The following is a 26,755-nucleotide window of genomic DNA, read 5'->3' on the forward strand; positions in this document are numbered from 1 at the left end:
CAGTATAGTTTAAGAATTAACTACTTGAATATTCTAGGGATAAATTCTCTGGTTTTATGACACCACACATTGGACAGAAAAAAACTTCCTCTGGGAGTTCTTGTTCTGAATTCTATCTGATAAGCCTGGGAAACAATATACAGAACCCAAGGATCCGAAACAGACTGGAACCAAGCCTTCTGAAAAAAGCTTAACCTGCCCCTACCAGAACCTCTGGATTGGGGGCCGCACCTTAATGCAGATTTGGTAGTAGGGATAGATTTCTTAGCCTGCTTTGACTTGTTCCAGTTAGAACTAGATCTCCAGACTGGGCCAGAGGTGCCTTGCTTCTGAGCAGAGGAGTCCACTGTTTGTTCTTTATTCTGACAAAAGGAATGAAAATGATTAGAAGCTTTAGATTTCCCTCTAGACTTCTTGTCTTGAGGAAGAAAAACTCCTTTACCTCCAGTAATAGTATATATTATAAAATCTAAATCAGAACCAAACACTTTCTTTAACCAAAGTCAATAACTGGATTTTGACACCATATCAGCAAGCCAGGATTTAAGCAACAAGGCTTTCTCCTAGCATGGACTGCCAAAGACATGCTTTTGATATTGATCTTTATAATATCAAACACAGCATCACAAATAAAATTGGTGATTTTGAGCAAACCCAGATGCTTTTCACTAGCAGAGTCATTAGAACACTGTTCTGAAAGATTAGATAACCAATACATTAAGGCAGCAGCCACATCCGAAATAGAGATTGCAGGCATAAGCAAATACCCTTCTTGTAAAAAGGCCCTTCTATGAAAAGACCCTCATTTTCTATCTAAAGGTTCTTTAATAGAAGTACTGTCTATATAGATGAATGGAAATACATTTCCCTCAGTTTACCATTAGTAGCAGGTAAGGGATATGCCTTTTTTAAACTTTGCAGAGGGATTAAAAGCATTATCAGGTTTAGACCATTCCCTAGAAAGCACATCAGTGACTGCATCAGGAATAGGAAAAACTTCAGGAAGTTTAACAACAGTCTTAAACACTGAATTTAAACATTTACAAGGCTTATCTTCAGAAACCTTAGAATCGTTAACCCCTAAGGTAATTAAAACCTCTTTTAAAAGAGAACACATTTGTCCAACTTTAAACAAAAAAGAGGAGATATTAGATTCAACATCAGAGGAAGACTCCTCATCACCACCTCACCTTCTTAAGACATATCAGTATCCCTGACTTCAGGGGACATAGTACTAGTAGAAGGTAAAAAAAAACAGAACTAACATTTTACGCTTATTTAAAGGTGGGAAAGCAGCCAAAGCTTCAGAAACGGCAGCTTTGATAAGATTTTCCACAATGGGTGATGCATCATTAGCATTCTGCTGTAACAAGCAAAAAGAATGTATGGTAATACCAATAGAAGCAGCATTAGGTTGGTCTGATATAAACTCAAAACTGAATGCTAAAAACCCACAGCAGAATGAGATTACGCGCTCAAAAATACTGACAGCTTTAAGGGAATTTAGAGCGCCAAACCCACGTGTGCAAGTACGAGGACATACGTATGCATAATACAGCAGAAGCGTAGTATAAAACTGTTGAGTTGTGCGATATCCCAATGAGCTTTAAACTCGTCGTGCTAAACCCAGACATGTGTAAACTCGAAAGGCGATGCGCAAATATTAAACAAAGCACAGCAGAAAAACAACACGCACAAACAGCAAAGGGAATAATGTAAATATTCTGTCCTATGGCCATATATATATATATATATATATATATATATATATATATATATACATACATACATACACACATATAACAAAAGGCCATAAAAAGGCTATAAAGTGTCTCAACAATAAAATTAAATAAAAATATACTTACCAATAGACACTCAATCTATCAGCAAACAATAGGAAAATGGAATAGGAGTATATTGTAGATCCATAGAAAAAGGTAAAAGACAAGTCCCTGTGACTAAATATGAAGGGTCTGTGAAGGTTTTCCCATAAGGTGAAAAAGAAACCATAAACCATATCCCATATATGTCCCTCTGCCAAGCACTGTACTCTGATGGGATACTGGGCCTCAACATAGACTGAGGACCCCTCTCTGAAGAATCAAATGCACATCTTCATTCTTAGACCACCTCCAGCAGAGGCAAAGTTAAGACAGAGGTACCTGTGAGGTGCAAGAGGTTTTATAGAGCTCTTGCGGTTTGGGAATCTTTACCTCCTCCTAGTGAATCATGCACTCTCACTATTTGTATGAAAGAAAACCTCTCTGAGACTGTTCAATTACCATGCCATCAAATTCAGAGTTTTGAGATCTTGAAAAAAGAAAGAACCTTGACAGAGAATCCTCCAAAAAGAGCATGATGACATCTCAACCAGATCCACAAATCAAATCCTGCAAGGCCACTCCAGAGCAATCAAAATTGCTGAAGCTTGTTTCTACTTGACTCTGCCTATCAATTTGGATAGCATTACAAATGGAGGAAATATATAAATCACGTTGATTGACCAGGGAACCACTGGGGCTTCTATCAGACTCAGCCAAGGGTCCCAAGACCTGGCACAATTCTGGGGCAGTTTATAATTCAAGGGAGATCTATCTTATGAGATCTGTCTCTGGCCAACACCACGGTCCTGGGTGAAGAGACTGGCAACTAAGAAAGTCTGCCTCCCAGTTGTTCACACCCAGTATGTAGGGACATTCAGCAATATTGTCAATATTTCGAGGTCCAAAACAGTACTCTCTTTATTGGTACTAAAGAGATTTGAATAAACCTTTGGTTTAATTCAAAAGTTGGACATGGAGCAATCACTCCAATTAATTCCAGATCTCTTACATAAACCAAAAAAGTTTGGGCCTTTAAAGGATTTGGAGGCACTTGAGACAGACAGAATCTTCCCTCAGGAGGCCTTGAATGAATGCTTTATTGATACCCATGGGAATTTATTTGCAATACCCAGGGATCATGAACAGGTCTCTCTCAAACCTCCTGAAAGAGATTCAATTTGCCCCCACCAAAGACCGTTCTGGCGTGGGGGCCGCATGTTGCCATCTTGGAGGCTGGGGAAGACTTCTTAGACTGTTTGTTTTTTGGACTAAGAAGAACTGGACTTCCAGTAAGATTTGGAGTAATCAAAACACTGAACAGAGGGGGAAGCTTTCTGAGCCATAGATTACCGAAATAAATTAAAATGCCCTGCAGATATAAGCTTGCTCTTAGACTTTTTATCTTGACTTTGGCAATAATATCATCCAGTCAGAGATTTATCCTGAAAGGGAAGAGAAAGCAATCTTCCATACATCTGACCAAGAGTTAAGCCACAAAGCTACTCTAACGCAGCAGTTATTTTAGCAATTTTAGCATAAATGTGAATCATTTCCACAGCTGCATCACAAATAAAGCTGTTTGCCATTCTCAGGAGATTAATGTGATCCTGAACATCACAAATAAAGCTGTTTGTCATTCTCAGGAGATTAATGTGATCCTGAACCTAATCCAAAATATTTCCACCAGAAACAAGTTATGAAAAAGTTGTCACACCAGACAGCAGTAGCAGCAGCTACACAGGCAACAGGGACATCAGGTCAAAACATAAAACCTGCAAGCTGTCTAAAGAATCTTAAAAGAGGAACTATACTCCATATGAATAGTGGTATGGCTGGCAAGAGTGGAAATAGCTGCATATACCTTGAAAATAGTTTCCTCAATCTCTGTACTAACATAAGATGGGAAAAAAAGGAATACCTGGCTTCTGCCATTCCTTAAAATTGATTTTTGAAACTGAGTAAGGCAAGGGAAAAGAAGAAGGATGTTTGTGAGCTTCCTAAAAGGAACACTCAACTCAAAATCAAACTTTCATTATTCAGATAGAGCACACAATTTTAAACAACTTTCCACTTAACTTCCTTTATCTAAATGTGCACAATCTTTTTATATGTACACTTTCTAAGGCACAAGCTCCTACTAGTATGTGCAAGTTTCACAGAGTATACGTATATGCATTTTGTGATTGGCTTATTGCTATCACATGATGCAGCGGGAGGGATAATAGAACTAAATTCAAACTAAGTGATTTTGCATTGTATATTTATTATGCATTTACTGATTATGCTATTCTACTGTGTTTAGTGGTCCTTTAAAACACGCATTAATCCTCTTAACTGTAGCAGGACAATCCTCTACCTCTAAAGCAATTAAAGGGACATGAAACCCACATTTATTTCTTTCATGGTTTAGATAGAGCATACAATTTTAAACAACTTTCCAATTTTCTTCTATCAATTTTGCTTCATTATCTTAGTATACTTTGTTGAAAAACATATATAGATAGTCTTAGTAGTTTAGCGCTAGCTGCTGATTGTTGGTTGAATTTGTATGCACATTTTCATTGGCTTACAAATGTGTTAATCTACCTCCCAGGAGTGCATTACTGCTTCCTCAATAAGAGATACTAAGAGAATGAAGCAAATATTATAACAGAAGTAAATTTGAAAGTTGTTTATAAATGTTTAATCTATCTGAATCCTGAAAGACAAGTTTTAAGATTCATGTCCCTTTAAAACTACCCACAATAAAGCATAAATATGCTCATGCCTGAAATTAAAGGACACATCCTCTGCCCTGAAATATAGGCCCTAATGTTCGAAACTTCCATCAGGGCAGGACTGGGACCAAAAATAGGCCCGTACATTTTATGCCCATCCTGGTATATAGTGTATATGTATAATAAATATATACATACACACATACATATATATATATATATATATATATATAGACATACACACACATACATATATATACAGTATATATATATATATATATATATATATATATATATATATATATATATATATATATATATATATATATATATATATATGTATATATATATATATATATATAAATAAATAAATAAATAAATAAATAAATATATAAAGACAGCAACAGCCTTACACAGACCTACTTCTCCAAAATCCAGACATCATTTCTAAGGGCTGTAAATCAATAAGGGCAGAAGAGTAAGCTCTTCCCACATAACCTCCTCACCTCTCCCAGTACCTAGGATAACAAAGTGTGGAGCACAATGTAACCCCATGACTACCAAAAAGGACTAGTGGTATAACAGTGTGCACGCACCACACTGTTATAAGCCAGTAATAATATATACTCTGTTACACTCACAAAGCCGACAGAAGCAGGGAAATGTAAAACCACACAGGTTCCTGCTTTAGCTTGCTCTAAATTTCTGCAGCTCCTACAAGAAAGCACTGGCTTATAACAGTGTGACCAGTGGTGCTCGCACACAGATATACCACCAAAAGGTAACCATTCAGGAACACAGGAGACGATGTGAGGGGGGTCCAGGACACCAACATTTGTTTGCCAGCATTAAACTTTAGGGAGCCAGAGGGAAAATCTAGGACTGGATTATGGTTTTGTCTTACTTGCCCAGTTATGTCTGCAGCTTTATCTCTGTCCCTCTGCACACCACTCTGAATAACTTGTTCAAACCCAAAAATTTGCATGTCCAGTGAGCTAGCATGGGGGCTAGAGCCAATTTAGGCAGTGCAATTATTAAGTAAAAATAAATAAATTACCATGTTGCTACTGCAACGCGGCCCCCTGCTCTAAATTGCTTGCCCCCTGCTGGAGTGCCCTAAGGCCACTTGGAAACTTTAATTATCAGGTTGTGTTTTGGTGGGAGGGGCTAAGCTAACCCGGTTGGCCCAGCTAACTTGTAAGCCCACCGGGAATGTGCCCGGCATGCCCGATGGCCAGTCCAGGCCTCACTGCCACAATGCTGCAACATACTGAAATGGGATCTGTCACCATAATGAGAGAGCCAGTGAAATATTCAAAATGCCTGAAATCACTGTCTGAAGGCAGTCTCACCAAGAGGCGTTTTATTATATATGTAAAATAAAGTTTCCCTTTACACATATCACAAAACCAAAAAAACTTACAGCAGCCTTAAATAATTAAAATAGTAAAGCAACAATGTATTAATGAAAACCATTAATACATTTATTTACTCCTTATTCTTTTAATGCAAAAACAGCAGCTCAATAAAAACACTACATAGCCCTACACTATTAACCCCTTATGTGCCCTCACTCCACCACAACCTAACCCCACTACACTATTAACCCTTTATGCACCCTCACCCCCACAACCTAACCCCACTACACTATTAACCCTTTATGCACCTCACCCCTAAAGCAAACCTAACCCCACATCACTATAAACCCATTACACGCCCTCACTCCCACAGCATCCTAAATACACTACAGTATTAACCCCTTATGTTCCTTCACCCCCACTACAGCCTAGCCTCATTACAGTATTAACCCCTTATGCGCCCTCATCTCCACCGCAACCTAACCCCTCTAAATTATTTTTTAAAAAATCATCATTAAACACAAGAACAAGAAACTACTAGTACAAAATAAGCAAAGTCTAAGATAATCTAACACAACAACAAGAAACCACTACTACAAAATAAACAAATCTCAAGGTGTGCAATGATTAATGCTGTTGGCATTTATTGATGTGCAGCAGACGTGATACGCTACATTGTATCATGTCCGCTCGCACTTTGATAAATATGCCTCTTAGATTTAAAAAGTTTATTCTGCAACTTATTTGATTGTTGATTTTGTTAATTATAGATGCACAGCAACAGAATAGGATAGAACGGGCCCTGATGTAAACCTGACTCATGACACCTGTTGATGGGTGTGTCATGGGAAAGGTAGGCAGGGTAACATGCTATATATACACAGTGTATTCTGATGCTAGGCTATAACAGCTTGTTTTATACTGTGTTTCTATTTTGCTCTTGAAAAAGGCTTTTTAATAGCGAAAACACGTTAAGCTTTGCTCTTAATAAATCTTTGAAGCTGTACATGATGACTTTCTGAGGATGATTTTAAATAAAGGCTTTATTTTCACTGAAATCCTGTGAGTATGCTCTAATTTGTGCCACCAGAGTTGTTTTAACGTTGCTGTACTATTGTGAACTTTTGTCTTGGAGGTGGAAAGGGCTGAAAGATTCTCACCTAGAAAGGACGTGGACAGCTTGAATCCCTTAAAGTGATACAGTGCCACCAATTCTACTACTACAAAATAAACCCTGAGACAATCTAACACAACAACACACAACTACTACAAAATAAACCCTAAGACAATCTAACACAACAAAAAACAACTACTACGAAATAAACAAACCCTAAGACAACCATCCAATAGAATTGTATTTTTTCTAATAGAAATATTTTTATTGGCTGATTTGAACTATTTTAAAAAATCAACAATAAAACTTCCAGGACACCCCTTTAAGAGGGGGAAACTGACAGACTAAACTGAGTGTGCTATCGGACAGCATGAATAGAGGATCCAGGAAGAAGAAGAGGAGCCACCTCCATGTTTTTCTGCTTTGAATGTTTATTGTGTTGGGTTATGGTTTTTCGTGGTTTTTTATTTTGTAGTAGTTGATTGTTGTGTTAGATTGTCTTAGGGTTTGTTTATTTTGTAGTAGTTTTTTGTTGTTATGTTAGATTGTCTTAACGATTGTTTAATTTGTAGTAGTGATTTCTTGCTGTTGTGTTAGATTTTCGTAGGGTTTGTTTATTTTGTAGTAGTAGTTGTTTGTTGTTGTGTTAGATTGTCTTAGGGTTTGTTTATTTTGTAGTAGTTTTTTGTTGTTATGTTAGATTGTCTTAACGATTGTTTAATTTGTAGTAGTGATTTCTTGCTGTTGTGTTAGATTTTCGTAGGGTTTGTTTATTTTGTAGTAGTAGTTGTTTGTTGTTGTGTTAGATTGTCTTAGGGTTTGTTTGTGTAATGATGTTTTTTTATCTATTTAGTTTAGAGGGATTAGGTTACGGTGGGGGTGAGGGTGCGTAAGAAGTTAATATTGTAGTGGGGTTAGGTTTTCGGTAGGGGTGAGGTCACATAAGGCTTAATGGTGTAATGGGCTTATGTTGCGGTGGAGTCAAGGGTGAGTAAAGTGTTAATAGTGTTGTGGGGTTAGGTTGCTGTGGGGGTGAGGGTTAATAGTGTAGTGGGGTTAATGTGCTTAAGGGGTTAATAGTTTAGAGGTGCTTTATATGTATATACAAAGTTTAATTTGTATGTATTTTATTGTAGAATGCATATTATTTTAATTATTGTAGTAATTCATTTTTCACTTGTTTTGCCATTTTTTTTAGGAATAATATTTATTTTTCTTGATATAAATATGTTATAGAAGACAGTATAACATATTTATATCTAGAACAATAGATATTTTTCCTAAAATAACACAAAAAAACCCCAATTTTTTAAAAACACTACAATACTTAAAATACATAGTATCACATTATACCGTAAGATACATATAAATATAACATTGTGGGCTTGATTACAAATGAGGCACAAACATTTTTGCACAAGCAATATCGTTTTTTCATGAGCAGTTTTAATTGTGCTGATATTACAAGTTGAGCGAAATTGTGATTTAGCTACAACTCTTACCGCTATCTCCGAGATGTGGTTAACTGTTTTCTGAAACTAAAAAGTTGCACAAACCACATCAAAAATACATTACAAAGTACATTTACACAAATAATAACACCATCTAATAAAAAACAAATGACACAAAATTATTGCACAAAAAAATTATAAGCGCTCAAAGATATGAGACGTGATAGAAAAAAAAAAAGCAGCCAAAGTACTTTAACATAGAGATACATACAGATACATTGCTAAAGAAGTATATATATATATATTTAACTATGTATTTACTTTAAAATTTTCAAATTCAAATGTTCTGCATATATATATATATATATATATATATCTCTACATATATATATATATATATATATATATATATATATATATATATATATATATATATATATATATAAATATGAATAATTATTATTATTTTAAAAAACATCAGATATATGTAGAAATATGTATTTATGAATAAATAGAACATATTCCATTACGTAAACATTGAAATATGAAATATTCATATTTTCATGTAGGGTTTTCCCTAATAAGAATATGTCATGGTGTTTGCGTGAGAGAGTTTTTTTTTTCTCCATTGACCTCTATGGGGGAATTTGAAAATGCGATCGTGATTTTCTAATTTCGACATAAAGTGTGATTTGGGTTACCGCAGGAGAAAAAACTGTTTACTTTCAACTAGTAATACCAGCGTAATCCGACTAGCGCAAAAATGAAAATCCTTGCAGAGTTTTCGCTATAGCAAAAACGCAAAATACCAATCCACTTGTAATCTAGCCCTGTATCTACCACACAGCTTCTAATAGGAAGTTGTTGTTGGTTTTTGTCTTTATTAGTAAGGAAGATTGCAGACATGATGTGTGTATATATATATATATATATATATATATATATAGGTGTTGTGCAGGAGTTTGATTGGCATTCCATGGGAGTAACCTGTATTTTAATGATAAAACATCGCTGTGAGTCTGTAATATTCAAAACACTGCCCTCCATATTAGATGCACCTTTTCAGCCATATCAGTCTCGCCAGCTTTTCAGTGGTGATAGTTTCCAGTGTGAGGAATGTAGTGTATGTACAGTGACTAACAGTACATATGCATTATCTGAAGTGTTTCTACACAGAACCTTTTTTATTGTTTCAGCGAACGCACAATCTATGTTGTAAGAAGCACTTCAAATACAAAACCCACTGCTTATATCCCAGATGAATGGCAATGTCGCCAAAGTTGTGCTAAAGCTGTAATCCCTATGAATTCCTATGGGAGACATATCATCACAGAGAGGTTCAGCACACTTTTTTTTCAATATATCGCCAGACCCACAGACTGCAAGACTGGCGAAGCCACAAAGGTAGTTCCTCTTGGGTCTGACTATGTTTTTAATATAAGGACCTTAGAGAGGAAATCCTTAGAATAAGGGTCCTCATTGTCAGAAACACCCCTATCATCAATGAGTGATATAGAGGGTCTGTTCCTAAGGGAGGTCCCTAATGAGCTAAAAGCCAAAGAAAGGCCACCTACAAATCCTTACTAATGTCTGTGCTTAAAGAATGAATAGACACCTTGTAATTAAAAGGCATTTCGTTTGTGTTGCTAAAATAACATATCAGCTACATTTTAATGTTTTTAAAGCAAATTGACATAATTTTTACAAAATTGTTTTTCAATAACCAAACTTTCCCCACCATTTGCCTTATTTGGAGGATCCAATCCGGGCTTTAGTCCAGACAATAAGTTTAGACATGGTCACAAATTTAGAATAAAGCAAATTGTTTTGCAAAGCCAATTATGTACAGATATATAGCAGTTAGCCAGGAGTAGACCACAGTTTAGGTTAATAAATAGACTCAGCACATGAGGTACATAGCTAAGCAGTGACACACACCTGAGAATCCTTAGAAAGCAAGCACAGACTGGAAGGGGTTAAGGTATCAGAGGGTCTTCCTTCTATAGTTCAGCTGATGGACCAGAGGACTGAGCTGCATTAATTTGCTCCATAGTAACAGTAAGCAAATAGCATAAGTACAAATAAGCAGTACAAAGCAGATACACAATTAACTCCAAAAAGGAAGAAAAGGAACAATGTAAAATTATTAACCCTTAAGAGGGAAACTAACAATAATAATAAGGTACTGTGCATAAGTGGTGAAAAACTGTAAAAACATAAAATGATAAAGGCTTACATAGCGAAATCTGTCAGAATAAACTGCGCAACTGAGGCGTGAAATTAGGCCCCTCCCACTCCACTCCGGAGCTGTGTGGCCTTCAGAACCCAATTTAGGTGACTAAAAATAACGCCATGTGGAATAAAACCCCAAATAAACACACCAAAAGTGCTTTAAAAGTGTCAATAAAGAGTACATACAATAATCGATTGCCCTGCAAAAATGTTAACCAGTCTATTGAGCCCTCTTAAATAAGCCTCTAGTTCTATACTAAGTCTCAGAACATGGCTTACCCTTCCCACATGGGGAATCTTGTCAGTCTTCTAGCATTATCTTGTCTTGACTAGAAAAAATATGACTGAAACATACCTCAAAGCAGTTAAGCCTGCAAACTGTTCCCCCCAACTGAAGTTTTCTGGTACTCCTCAGTCCTGTGTGGGAACAGCAATGGATTTTAGTTACAACATGCTAAAATCATTTTCCTCTCAGCAGAATTCTTCATCACATTTCTGCCAGAGAGTAAATAGCACAAACCGGTACTATTTAAAAATAACAAACTTTTTATTGAAGATATAAAACTACAAATCTAACACCACATTCACTTTACCCTCCCGTGGAGATGCCCTATCTGTTAGAGCGGCAAAGAGAATGACTGGGGGGCAGAGCCAGAGGGGGAGCTATATGGACAGCTCTGCTGTGTGCTCTCTTTGCCACTTCCTGTAGGGAATGAGAATATCCCACAAGTAAGGATGAATCCGTGGACTGGATACACCTTGCAAGAGAAAAATGAAACCTAATCCCTATGAAAATAAAAAGCCCCACAAAATAAAACAAACAAGGACTGGGTTTTTACTCAAACCTGTTTGTGGTTCCCAAAAAGGAAGGAACTTTCAGACCAATCCTGGATCTAAAAATTCTAAACAAATTCCTCAGAGTTCCATCATTCAAAATGGAGACCATTCGGACAATCTTACCGATGATCCAGGAAGGTCAAAATATGACTACCATGGATCTAAAGGATGCATACCTTCATATTCCTATCCACAAAGAACACCATCAGTTCCCAAGGTTCGCCTTTCTGGACAAGCATTACCAGTTCGTGGCCCTTCCCTTCGGGTTGGCCACCGCTCCCAGAATTTTCACAAAAGTGCTAGGGTCCCTTCTAGCGGTACTAAGACCGCGGGGCATTGCAGTAGCACCTTATCTGGACGACATCTTAATACAGGCGTCGTCTTTTCCCAGAGCCAAGGCTCATACGGAGATTGTTCTGGCCTTTCTAAGGTCTCACGGGTGGAAGGTGAACACCAAAAAAAGTTATCTGTCCCCGCTCACAAGGGTTCCCTTCCTGGGAACATTAATAGACTTGGTAGAAATGAAAATATTTCTGACGGAGGTCAGAAGGTTAAAGCTTTTAACTGTTTGCCGAGCTCTTCATTCCATTCCTCGGCCATCTGTAGCTCAGTGCATGGAGGTAATCGGATTAATGGTAGCAGCAATGGATGTAGTCCCTTTTGCTCGAATTCATCTCAGGCCACTGCAATTGTGCATGCTCAAACAGTGGAATGGGGATTATGCAGATTTGTCTCCCCAAATCCAACTGGACCAGAAAACCAGAGATTCTCTTCTCTGGTGGTTGTCTCAAGATCACCTGTCTCAGGGAATGTGCTTCCGCAGACTGGAGTGGATCATTGTAATGACCGACGCCAGTCTGTTAGGCTGGGGCGCGGTCTGGGGCTCCCTGAAAGCTCAGGGCCTATGGTCTCGGGAAGAGTCTCTTCTCCCGATAAACATTTTGGAACTGAGAGCGATATTCAACACGCTCCAGGCATGGCCTCAGCTAGCGGCGGCCAAATTCATCAGATTTCAGTCAGACAACATCACGACTGTAGCATACATCAATCATCAGGGAGGAACAAAGAGTTCCTTAGCGATGAAGGAAGTAACCAAAATAATCAGGTGGGCGGAGGATCACTCTTGCCATCTATCTGCAATTCACATCCCAGGAGTAGACAACTGGGAAGCGGATTTCCTAAGTCATCAGACTTTTCACCCGGGGGAGTGGGAACTCCACCCGGAGGTTTTTGCTCAGCTAACCCAGCTATGGAGCATTCCAGAGTTGGATCTGATGGCGTCCCGTCAGAACACCAAACTTCCTCTTTACGGATCCAGGTCCATGGACCCAAAGGCGGCATTGATAGATGCTCTTGTAGCGCCTTGGTCCTTCAGTCTAGCTTATGTCTTTCCACCGTTTCCCCTTCTCCCTCGGCTGGTAGCCAGAATCAAACAGGAGAAGGCCTCGGTAATTCTGATAGCGCCTGCATGGCCACGCAGGACTTGGTATGCAGACCTAGTGGACATGTCATCTGTCCCACCATGGACACTGCCAACGAGGCAGGATCTTCTAATACAGGGTCCATTCAAGCATCCAAATAGTTTCTCTGCAGCTGACTGCTTGGAGATTGAATGCTTAATTCTATCCAAGCGTGGGTTCTCTGAATCAGTCATAGATACTCTGATCCAAGCTAGAAAGCCTGTCACCAGGAAAATTTACCATAAGATATAGCGGAAATATCTTTTTTGGTGTGAATCCAAGGGTTACTCGTGGAGTAAGATTAGGATTCCAAGGATATTGTCTTTTCTCCAAGAAGGATTGGAGAAAGGTTTGTCAGCTAGTTCCTTAGAGATATCCGCTCTGTCTATCGTTTTACACAAGCGTCTGGCAGAAGTACCAGACGTTCAAGCATTTGCGCAGGCTTTAGTCAGAATCAAGCCTGTCTATAGACCTGTGGCTCCTCCATGGAGTCTAAATTTAGTTCTTTCAGTTCTTCAAGGGGTTCTGTTTGAACCTTTACATTCCATAGATATTAAGTTATTATCTTGGAAAGTTTTGTTTTTGGTAGCTATATCTTCTGCTTCAAGAGTTTCAGAATTGTCTGCTTTGCAGTGTAATTCACCCTATCTGGTGTTCCATGCAGATAAGGTAGTTTTGCGTACCAAACCTGGTTTTCTTCCTAAAGTTGTTTCTAATAAGAATATTAACCAGGAAATCATTGTTCCTTCCCTGTGTCCTAATCCAGCTTCTAAGAAGGAACGGCTTTTACACAATCTTGATGTGGTTCGTGCTTTGAAATTCTATTTACAAGCAACCAAGGATTTCAGACAAACATCATCTTTGTTTGTTGTCTATTCCGGTAAGAGGAGAGGTCAGAAAGCGACTGCTACCTCTCTTTCCTTCTGGTTGAAAAGCATCATCCGATTGGCTTATGAAACTGATGGGCAGCAGCCTCCTGAACGAATTACAGCTCATTCCACCAGAGCTGTGGCTTCCACTTGGGCTTTCAAGAATGAGGCTTCTGTTGAACAGATTTGTAAGGCAGCGACTTGGTCTTCACTGCATACTTTTGCCAAATTTTACAAATTCGATACTTTTGCTTCTTCGGAGGCTATTTTTGGGAGAAAGGTTTTGCAAGCAGTGGTGCCTTCCGTTTAGGTTACCTGTCTTGTTCCCTCCCTTCATCCGTGTCCTAAAGCTTTGGTATTGGTATCCCACAAGTAAGGATGAATCTGTGGACTGGATACACCTTGCAAGAGAAAACAGAATTTATGCTTACCTGATAAATTACTTTCTCTTGCGGTGTATCCAGTCCACAGCCCGCCCTGGCAATTAAGTCAGGTTAAATTTTCTTGTTTAAACTACAGTCACCACTGCACCCTATGGTTTCTCCTTTTTCTCCTAACCGTCGGTCGAATGACTGGGGGGCGGAGCCAGAGGGGGAGCTATATGGACAGCTCTGCTGTGTGCTCTCTTTGCCACTTCCTGTAGGGAATGAGAATATCCCACAAGTAAGGATGAATCCGTGGACTGGATACACCGCAAGAGAAAGTAATTTATCAGGTAAGCATGAATTCTGTTTTTTATTTTGGATAGTGTTATTTATTATTTTTTGTAATGTTAACATTTTTTTATTTTCTGTAATTAGATTAATGTACAGTAATGTAATTTTTTTTATTTTTTATTGTAATGTAGTAATTTATTTTTATTGTAATTAAGGGGTTTATTTAGTGGGGTGTTAGGTTAGGGGGCTTACTCATTAAATTCGTTTTTTGCGTTGTTGGGGTTGGCAGTGTAGGAGTTAATAGGTAAATTAGGTTTAATGCATTGTGGGGGGTTGGCAGATTAGGGGTTAATAGATGTATTAGGTAGTTTGCAATGTTGGGGTTTACGGATTTAGGGGTTAATAATTTTATTAGGTAGTTGTTTTTTCTTAATACTTCATGCTAGCGGTTAGTTTATTTTTTTCTTAATACTTCGTACGGGCGTTTTTTTTAAATACTTATTGCGGGCGGTTATTTTTTTTTTTAATACTTATTGCGGGCAGTTAGGTGTTTTTCTCATACTTATTGTGTGCGGTTCTTTTTTTTTTTTAATACTTATTGCGCGTGATTAGGTGTTTTTTCATACTTATTTAATGGATTCTGAAAATTGCAGGGTTGTGAAAGAATCCACCTGCCAGGCGCTGCCAACATCATTTTGAGGATGTGTGTGCAACTGACATTACAAACGCAATTATAGTATATATATATATTTATTTATATATATTTATTGACTCCTATAGGAGAATATGTTAAGGCAGTCGTGATATTCTAACTTCGGCTTTCTGCACACATCGGGTTAGTGTGCGAGCGAGCTTTTTACTTGTAATACGCATGCTGCCCGGTGTGCGCAAAAAGCTTACTTTTAGTACAGTTAAAGTACATGCGGGAGCGATAAATAGCGTTCCACTTGTAATAGGCTAAATACCACTTTGTCAAGATCTTTAAATTTAATTCTTGCATTTGGGCAGAGACAGAGCATTATAAGGTTAATGTAAAGATATGCTGCCACTCCTTTCTGCTCTAAATTTGTCTCCCAGCTCCAAGTAAAATAAGGCATGACTGTTGACCTCTCCATTAACAATAATATATAGAAAAACAATAAAAAATGTTTGTTTTTGTGGATGGTCTATTGTGTAAAGGTACTCAAGTCCATTATATGTGTCTACTCTCTAATTTGTTTTTCTGCGTATTCAAAAAATATTGCAATTGTAAATATGAGAGCCAGCTATGAAATAAATATATTTATCAAGTCGAAGAGGCAGCTTTGGAGCTTTGCAATGCAAGCTCATTCGTGTGGGATTCCTAACCGCTAATTAAGAAACAATGTTCATAAGACTGTGGCATTCTAACCTCTCGGAGGGGGTGGAGTTAAATCATCTTAATCTCATTCAATAAGGGTAATTGATAAGGCCCCACTTCTGTGACTGGCGCAATAGTAAATGTGGGCTGCAGACTTTCATCCACTGACCCCTCATTGAGAACATGGGTGGTCAGGTTCCCTATCTGAGAATATTGTCCACCCACCATTTGGAAAATAAAGCCCAATGTGATATCTCTCCTATATAACAAAGGCCACACAGATATTTTAAAAGGTTGAATGCTTAATCAGTTGTGCATGTATAACATCTAATAAAAAATTGTGTTCAACCACAAGTTTCTGTCAAAAACACATCTGCTCTTAACAAGTTAATATATTCTTCTGAACGATGACACAGTATATACTTGTATGCATTTTGTGATTGGCTGATGGCTGTCACATGATGCAAGGGGAGGGAAAATTTAATTAACTTTGAAATTTTATGGAACATTTTCGAGTGCTATTGCATGGTCTTTTTTATTGTGTATGTGTCTGTTATTCAATTCTACTGTATTTAGTGGTCCTTTAAGTTTAACTGCCAATGCCTGCAACATACATCACCTTGATTCTGCCCCTCCCCCGCAGCACCCAGACAGGTTGTTTGGGATCACCCACCAATCATATCCTTTTAAATTGTCATTTTTTTAAATTGAAGTGAATAAAAATAACAAATATGTTTTACTGGACTTTCACATTATATTTTATTTTATTTAAAGGGACAGTCAAGTCCAAAAAAAAAACTTTCATGTTTCAAATAGGGCATGTAATTTAAGATAAATTTCCAATTTACTTTTCTTACCAATTTTGCTTTGTTCTCTTGGTATTCTTAGTTAAAAGCTAAACCTAGGAGGTTCATATGCTAATTTCTTAGACCTTGAAGGCCGCCTCTAATCTAAATGCATTTTGATAGTTTTTCACCACTAGAGGGCATTAGTTCATGTATTTCATATAGATAACATTGAACTCATGCACGTGAATTTACCATGGAGACAGCTCGGATTGGCTAAAATGCAAGTCTGTCAAAAGAACTAAAATAAGGGGGCAGTCTGCTGAGGCTTAGATACAAGGTAATTACAGAGGTAAAATGTGTATGGTTATGCAAAACTGGGGAATCGGTAATTAAAGGGACACTGAACACAATTTTTTTCTTTTGTGATTCAGAAAGAGCATGCAATTTTAAGCAACTTTCTAATTTACTCCTATTATCAAATTTTCTTCGTTCTCTTGCTATCGTTATTTGCAAACAAAGGCATCTAATCTTTTTTATTATTTGAGTACTCTGGACAGCACTTTTCTGTTGGTGGATGAATTTATCCACCAATCAGCAAGAACAACCCAGGTTGTTCACCAAAAATGGGCCGGCATCTAAACTTACATTCTTGCATTTCAAATAAAGATACCAAGAGAATGAAGAAAATTTGATAATAGGAGTACATTAGAAAGTTGCTTAAAATTCCATGCTCTATCTGAATCACGAAAGAAAACATTTGAGTTCAGTGTCCCTTTAAGTGATTATCTATATTTTAAAACAACAAACATTCTGGTATTGACTGTCCCTTTAAAAAAACAAACACTTTACTTGAAACGTTGATAAATTAAGGACTGGTAATCGATCTACAAAAATAAGCATTGAATAACTCTAGAGAGAAAAGATAGCCTCTCACACATTAATACACTTACATACCCAAATAAACACATACCCATCCACCCCACACACAAACATATATATATATATATATATATATATAGTATCTCACAAAAGTGAATACACCCCTCACATTTTTGTAAATATTTTATTATATCTTCTCATGTAACAACACTGAAGAAATGGCACTTTGCTACAATGTAAAGTAGTGACTGTACAGCCTGTATAACAGTGTAAATGTGCTGTCCCTTCAAAATTACTCAACACACAGCCATTAATGTCTAAACCGTTGGCAACAAAAGTGAGTACATCCCTGAGGAAGCCCCATCTATCACTAGACGTAGGGGGTGAAACGCGCATAGGCATTGGTTGTCTGCACTACGTGACCCTGCCCATTACATCACATCAGATTATTGATGCGCTTTACACCGCTGATGTTTGGCGGTTCTTTTGAGGCAATACAAACCGCTTGACCTGATGAGGATTTAAGGCATGTCGAGTCACAACTCAGCTTTAGCTCCACGTGAATACAGATAAGTGTCTGGATACTCGTTCAATTGTGGGACTGTGAAGAATAAGGAAGAACAAAGGGGTGCCTCATGTGTAGTATCATCAAATGTAAATGGATACAGTAAGCAATAAAGCCAAATGGGTACTCACGTATTCCAAAAGCACACCAATGTGCTGGTAGGTGCAGGCTATAGATTTAAACAGGTGTAACAGCTCACCCAAAACAGGAATTTTTCTTGTGCTGTAGTGCTGGGATAAAGCAAAACACAAAAACAGGCACTACATGTGCAGATCATTCAGAGTACAATTATATTAGCTTTGGTAGATTGCCAAATGGGTACTCACATTCAGGCTGAGCACACTAATGTGCTGGTAGGAGCAGGCTGGCAGATTAGGGAAAGGTGTGTCAGCTCACCCCATGTGCAGAACTCCAAGAAAGGCTGTATTTCAGGAGCATACAGATTTGAATGATTTGTCTCCCATGTACTGATCTGTATAGCAGGCAGGTAAAGTGTGTCCACTCAAAAAGGTTTTTTCATAAAAGGTATTTATTAAAAACAAAGTTAAAAGACTACACTGCAAAAAAAGTGGATCAGGGGTATTCCAATGGCCCCCTATAACTGCTACGCGTTTCTCGGTTTAAAACACAGTTTCCTCAGGCATATAACCACTAACCCTGCTTTATATATCTGCTCCCTGACTGAAATGAACATTTTCATCCCCTTAGGGGGGTGTGTTCTCTAATTAATATGGGACACCTGTTGGCCCTGAATCTGCTTACATGGTTAACTAATGTTCTAGTTATAATATTCTACATATATATATATAGTATAACTTTTATAAGACACATATTACATCCATTAAATTAACTTAAATATAAACGAAAAATAAAAACAAAACTTAATTCATTTCCCATCATACATTTATTATATTCCTTTTTATAGAAAAGTATATTATTTAATTCCATATTTTTTAACAGACAATATATATATATATATATATATATATATATATATATATATATATATATATATATATATTCTCTTTGTATTGCACTGTTTGTATATATAAACAAACAGCAACAAAAACGAACAACCCTTCCTCCATTTGATATAAGTATCATTTTTCACATTCCAATGGGTTAGATCTACCACTTAATTTCAATGGGTAATGAGTAAAATTTCCTTTTGTTATTGTTGTTAACCTGTTATTTAATGGAAATCTCATTTGTTACCCCCCAAACGATAGTAGCGAAAAAGACAAAGTTTCCCACGTATACATTCATATCCTACCTTTGTATGTGTGAATCGTTCATTTCTCTCCCCTAGAAGATAATATCTACATTGCTACCGTCTCAAGCTGTATCAATTTCAACAGTGTATCGCTGGCCAATGCTTAGGTGCTCTACATTTGCACTGCATAACGGGCATGATACACTTTCGTATTTTATTCCAGCTGTAGTTTAACTGTGATAAAAACACGATACATTTCCGTTTTTGATTTCAGCTGGAATCTGATTGGCCCATGTATGCTGATACCGGGGTAAGGCGTGTACATTAACAGAGTAGCCTATCAAAGCGGAGGTGTGTGTGCTCATACTAACGCCCCTTCAAACAGCTGATAGCTAATGCAGCATCAACAATAGCTTTAACCCTTTTCTATTAATTTGAGGGTTTATTCTGTTTGATTCTAGTTGGCTATACTGGAAGCTCATCTTATATTCCCTTCTCGGATATTATACCGTTTATATCTACTATCCGCTGATGATACCTCATACGTGATTTTAAAGTTTAACCCCTTGTGTGACTTAATCTAAGTTTTAATGAGTTTTGTTAATTTGAAACTTGATCTAAATTCTAATAAGTTCTAATAGTGTCAAATATATCATCTGACTAATCAAATATAAAGTGTGAAATGTATCATCTGACTAATCAAATAAATCCATCCAGTGATATATCAATGGCAATGCACATTGCCGCCACGTACCTTCATCTATTAACCCCTAATCTGCCCCTTCGGACATCGCCACCACTAGAATAAACATATTAACCCCTAAACCGCCGCACTCCCGCATTGCAAACACTAGTTAAATATTATTAACCCCTAATCAGTTGTCCCTTTCATCGCCGCAACCTACATTACAGTTATCAACCCCTAATCTGCCCCCCCAATGTCGCCTCCACTCTACTAAATTTGTTATCCCCTAAATAACTAACCCTAACCCTCACTAACTTAAATATAATTAAAATAAATCTAAATAATAATTACTATCATTACCTAAATTATTCCTATTTAAAACTAAATACTTACCTGTAAAATAAACACTAAGCTAGCTACAATATAACTAATAGTTAAATTGTATCTAGCTTAGGGTTTATTTTTATTTTACAGGCAAGTTTGTATTTATTTTAACTAGGTAGAATAGTAAATAAATAGTTATTAACTATTTACTTACTACCTATCTAAAATAAATTCAAATTTACCTGTAAAATAAAACCTAACCTGAGTTACACTAACACCTAACCTTACACTACAAATAAATAAATTACCTAAATAAAATAAAATTACCTAAATAACAAAAAAAAAACCCACTAAATTACACAAAATAAAAAAAGACATTATCAGATATTTAAACTAATTACACCTAATCTAATAGCCCTATCAAAATAAAAAAGCCCCCCCCCCAAAAAAAAATAAAAAAAAACCTAGCCTAAACTAAACTACCAATAGCCCTTAAAAGGGCCTTTTGCGGGGCATTGCCACAAAGAAATCAGCTCTTTTACCTGTAAAAAAAAAATACAAACACCCCCAACAGTAAAACCCACCACCCACACAACCAACCCCCCAAATAAAATCCTAACTAGAAAAAAACTAAGCTCCCCATTGCCCTGAAAAGGGCATTTGGATGGGCATTGCCCTTAAAATGGAATTTAGCTCTTTTTCAGTGCCCAAAGCATAACCTAAAAATAAACCCTTAAAAAAACCTAACAAGGTTGTATTTATTTTAACTAGGTAGAATAGTTACTAAATAGTTATTAACTATTTACTAACTACCTAGCTAAAATAAATACAAATTTACCTGTAAAATAAAACCTAACCTGAGTTACACTAACACCTAACCTTACACTACAATTAAATAAATTACCTAAATTAAATACAATTACCTAAATTACAACAAACAAAAAAACACTAAATTACACAAAATAAAAAATAAATTATCAGATATTTAAACTAATTACACCTAATGTAATAGCCCTATTAAAATAAAAAAGCATTTAGCTCTATTGCAGCCCAAACCCTAATCTAAAACTAAAACCCACCCAATAAACCCTTAAAAAAACCTAACACTAACCCCCGAAGATCCACTTACAGTTTTGAAGACCGGACATCCATCCTCAACGAAGCCGGGATAAGTCTTCATCCAAGCGGCAAGAAATCCTCAATGGAAGGATGAATATAGAAGATGCCGTCTGGATGAAGACTTCTGCCCGTCTGGAGGACCACTTCTGCCGTATTGGATGAAGACTTCTCCTGTCTTTGTTGAAGATTTCTTGCCGCTTACACCCCCTAATTTAAATTTTATATTTAAATTAGGGGGTGTTAGGGTTAGACTTAGGTTTAGGGGTTAATAAATTTAGTATAGTGGTATTGAGGTGAGATGTGGAGCAAAATTTTGCTCTACGATCACTTTTTTGCGGTTAACGCCGGGTTTGTAAAAACCCGTAATACCAGCGCTGTCTGTAAGTGAGCGTTGAGCATAAACTGCTTGTTAGCACCGCACAGCTTCTAACACAAAACTCGTAATCTAGCCATAAGTAAATTGATACATAATAGATATAAATATATCAATTAGTATTTTGAATATTGCATAAATTTAATATTTATTTAAAATGGGCATTAAAATACTATTATTATAGAAATGTTATTACAAATACTGTATATTGATTTGAGTTTTGTTTTATTTCAAATATTGCATAATTCAAATCGAATTATTAGAAAAAGTTAAATCGAATATTAAACTTATAGAAAGCATTAGAAATACTATAACATTAAACAAATGTTAGAATGTTTTACAAACATTCGAAATTTGAAGCAAACAAATGTGTTAAAATTTGTTTCATTTTTAGAATGTTACAAAACATTCGCCCATCCATAGATATTTGTAGACAATTATTTTTAGACAAGTATTTAGCATATTGCATTATTTGCATAATTATTATTATTATTATTTATTTATAAAGTGCCAACAGATTCTGCAGCGCTGTCCATGGGTAACAATATGAGACACCAGGCAAAATTTAACAAACAAATACAGGGGGAATTGGGAGCCCTGTTCCTGTGGGAACTTACAATCTAAATGGGTAGGAGGGTGAGAAACAGAAAGTAGGGACTGCAAATGTGGTAATGATGTCAGTGTGGAGTTAGATGAGGGCAACTATTTGGCAAGTGGAATTCATTAGTTACAAATTTGGTGATAGGCTTCCCTGGACAAGGTCTTTAGGGAGCATTTAAAGGAGGAGAGGTTGGGGGAAAGTTTGACAGCTCGAGGAAGTGTGTTCCAGAGGGTTGGTGCCGCATGAGAGAAATCCTGTAGTCTAGCATGGGAGGAGGTGATGGTAGAAGAGGCAAAGAGTAGATCATTGTTGGATCTTAGGGGACGGACTGGAGTATATTTGTTGATGAGTGAGGACAGGTAGGGGGGCTGCATTGGTAAGGGCTTTGTAGGTCAGAGTGAGGATTTTGAATTTAATTCTGCTGTGAATAGGGAGCCAGTGAAGGGACTCACAGAGGGGTGCAGCGGATACAGAGCATCGGGAGAGGTGGATTAGCCTAGCAGAGGCATTTAGGATGGATTAAAGGGGGGAAAGGCGGGAGAGAGGAAAGCTTGTTAGTAGGTTGTTGCAGTAGTCAAGCCTAGAAATTACTAGGGAATGGATTAGCTGTTTAGTAGTTTCAGCACTCAGAAAAGGACGAATTTTGGAGATATTGCGTAGGTGGTTGTGTCAGGATAAAGAGAGCAATTGGATGTGGGGTATGATGGACAGAGTCAAGTGTAACTCCTAGGCAGCGGACATGGGGTGATGGGGAGATAGTGGTGTCACCAACAGTGATAGTAAAGTTAGAAACTGGAGTAGAATTAGATGGGGGTATTAGAAGAAGCTCAGTGTTGGACATGTTGATTTTTAGGTGGTGAGAGGCCATCCAGGAAGAAATAACAGCTAAGCAGTCACTGATATGGGAAAGGACAGAAGGAGAGAGTGCAGGGGTGGATAGGTAGATCTGAATATCATCAGCATAGAGGTAATAGCTACTGATAAGTTTACAGAGTGAGGAAGTATAAATAGAGAAGAATAGAGGGCCCAGGACAGAGCCTTGAGGTACTCCAACAGACAGAGGCAATGGAGAGGAGGAGTCGCCAGCAAATGAGACAGAAAATGATCTATTAGAGAGATAAGAGTGGATCCAGGAGAGGACAATGTCACAGAGCCCAAGGGAACTGAGAGTCCGTAGGAGGAGGGGATGGTCAGCAGTGTCAAAGGCAGCAGACAGGTCAAGTAAGATAAATATAGAATAGTGGCCATTGTTTTTAGCAGAAAGAAGATCGTTAGTAACCTTTGTTAGGGCAGTCTCAGTTGAGTGTTGGGGACAGAAGCCAGATTGCAGGGGGTCAAGCAATGAGTTGGAGGATAGGAAGTGTGTTAGGCGATCGAAAACTAGTTTTTCCAGGACTTTTGGAGCTAGCGGAAGCAGTGATATGGGGCGGTAGTTTGCAGGGTGACCTTTGCATGTTTGAAGGATGATGGATATGAACCAGTAGTGAATATGTGAGTAATAGCTGGGGTGAGGGTAGAAGACAGAGAAGGTATTAGATGTGAAGGGATAGGGTCAAGTGGGCATTCTCAGTGGTTGGGGGGAAGGTACTGAGAGTGGTTGAGGGGGTGAACGGGGGCAGAGATGGAAGGTTGTAGTCTTGTGGTGGGATGTTACTTTGGATGGTAAGTGTTTTGTTGAAAAAGTAGTCTGCTAAGTCTTGAGCCCTAAAGGCAGATGAAGGGGGTGGTGCAGGTGGATAGAGGAGAGTGTTGAAATGTAGAAGAGACATTTAGGGTTTGAGGAGTGAGAAGATATGAGAGAAGAGAAGTAGTTTTGCTTGGCTAAGTGAAGGGCAGAGGAGTAAGAATAAAGAATTAACTTATAGTGTAGGAAATTGTGTTCAGAGCGGGATTTCCTCCAGGCACGTTCAGCAGCATAGGATCATTTTTGTAGATAGTGTGTTTGCTGAGAGTGCCAGGGCTGGAGCTGACGACGTGGGGTTTTGCAAATTTGTGAAGGAGCAAGGGTGTCAAGTGCAGAGGAGAGAGTATTGTTATAGTGGTTTCTAGCAAGGTCAGGGCAGGATACTGTGGAAGTGTAGGGAAGGCGTTTTTGAATAAGGTTAGAAAGTTGGAGAGGATCCACAGTGTGCAGATTTCTACAGGTGCGGATGCGGGGGGGGGGGGGGGGAGAAATAGGTTTAGCATGTACATTGAGATTATAGGTGAGCAGATGGTGGTCTGAAATGGGAAATTGGTGACAGGTGACATCAGAAGGGGAGCAGAGGTAATAGAATACCAGATCAAGAGAGTATCCGTCATGGTGAGTAGGGAATAGGGTGGATTGTGAGAGACTAAAGGAGTTTGTGAGTGAGAGAAGTTTAGAGGCAACAGGGGCAGATGGGTTATCATTGAGGATGTTGAAGTCCCCTAGTATTAGAGCAGGTATATTTGTAGAGAGAAAGTGAGAAAGCCAGGCCGCAAAGTTGTCGAGGAATTAGGAGGTTGGTGCAGGGGGACGATAGGTAACTGCCACCTTGAGGGAGCGGGGAGAGAAACGGTGGATGCAGTGGACTTTAAAGGAGGAGAAGGAGAGAGATGGATGAGGAGGCAGGTGCTGATAGGAGCAGGAGGGGATAGTAAGATTCCAACACCGCCACCATGTCTCTCACCTGGCCTAAGTGTGTGGCTAAAGTGGAGACAGTCATGGTTAGAGAAGCAATGGAAGCAGTGTCAGAGGAAGATAGCCAGGTTTCAGTAATTGCTAGAAGATTAAAAGCGTTAGAAACAAACAGGTTGTGAACAGTTGTAAGTTTGTTACAGACAGAGAGTGTATTCCAGAGGGCACAAGAAAAGAGATAGGCGCTGTTGGTTAATGGAGATGAGATTGTTGGGATCACGTGACCTTGAATTTGTATTGTGGGAGACTGAGTGAGAGTGTAAAAGTGTGGTGATTGCTGCAGGGCCAGGGTTAGGAGAGATGCAACCAGCAGCAAGCAGTAGTAGGAGTGTGAGTGACAGAAGGTGAGAGTGAGACTTGTAGGAGCGTGTTTGATTAGACAGGAGAGTTAGATGGGGAAGTATTTCTAAGGAGGCAGAGTAGTTCATGAGAGGACAGCATAGGGGATGAGAGAAGGGAGGGAGAGATAATGATAGTGTGGGGATTATTGGTGTTTTAGGGGCATGCAGTGAGTTTTAGGAAAATGGCAGAGAGAAAGAGCAGAAAGGACATAGAGAGCATTGTGCAGGTGTATAGTTAGTAAGGATTACCTGTTAGTGGGATCTGCAGTTTCCCCTCCAGTTTCTAAACTCCAGTTCTTAACTTGGCCACTTATAATCCAGAGCCGCATTGAAGCTCAGAGCCAAGGCTTCACATAATTTGAATATTACATTTATAAAGGGCATTAAAATACTATTATTATATAAATATTATTACAAATATATTGATATGAGTTTTTTTCTTATTCAAATATTACATAATTCAAATAGAATTATTAGAAAATTTGAATCAAATATTAAATTTATAGAAAACATTAGAAATAATATTACATTAAACAAATATTAGAATGTTGTACAAACATTCGAAATTCGAAGCAAACAAATGTGTTAAAATTTGTTTTATTTTTCGAATGTTGCAAAACATTCGTCCCATCCCTAGATATTTGTAGACAATTATGTAACACACTTTTTCTGTGGAATATAATTTACCAATATTGTAGAAACACTAATAAACTAGAATGCATTTTAAGTACTACATACATGTATTTTAATCTACTGTTCTAGTACACATTGCAAATACAGAAGTGCTTTCAATGCTACTGTACTAACTTCTGCAAAATAAAAGCCCTAGATATAAATAAAGAGCAAAAAAATGCTTTTTGTTTGCTTGCGTTTTAATTTATTTTTTATTTGACACATTGTATAATTATAGTTTTAAACAATGTCTATCTACTACATACTTTTATCTTGGATTTATAAATATACTTACCATTGTTATGGTATTCCTGGACACATTTATAATTGTGATGCAGATAGCAGTTCAGCAAAATGCAACGTATTCAACTTTTTCAAGATGTCAAAAGTTTATTCCTCTCAGATACAATGATTTTTCACGGAGAGCAAGTGGAGAATTTTCAGCTGCATAACATTTACAAAGTGAATTCTTATACGGAAGTACAGATATTTGCTTTCCATTTGGCAACACCAGTTACTGTAAAAAAAGAAAAAGGGGAAGTTAAATACAATATTGATCATGTATACTGAAATGATGTGTGAGAAAAAGTACGGGAGTTCACTGATTTGTATATTGGGATGTTTGTTTATATTTAATCATATACTTTTTATATTATATACCAAAACGAATAGGACATTAA

At 37.6% G+C, this 26,755-nt stretch overlaps 1 protein-coding gene across 1 annotated transcript in view; it reads right to left on the bottom strand.

The window, feature by feature from the left end:
• Positions 1-26,524, bottom strand: part of TLR8 (toll like receptor 8) — a 157,756-nt gene extending 131,232 nt beyond the window's left edge. The window contains exon 1 of the mRNA XM_053707586.1: positions 26,371-26,524. Within this exon, the coding sequence (XP_053563561.1) occupies positions 26,371-26,373 (3 nt within the window). The 5' untranslated portion in view covers positions 26,374-26,524. The remainder of the gene's footprint in view (positions 1-26,370) is intronic.
• Positions 26,525-26,755: the final 231 nt, after the last annotated feature.

The sequence above is a fragment of the Bombina bombina genome, chromosome 3 (genome assembly GCF_027579735.1).
Source record: "Bombina bombina isolate aBomBom1 chromosome 3, aBomBom1.pri, whole genome shotgun sequence".
Classification (NCBI taxonomy): domain Eukaryota; kingdom Metazoa; phylum Chordata; class Amphibia; order Anura; family Bombinatoridae; genus Bombina; species Bombina bombina.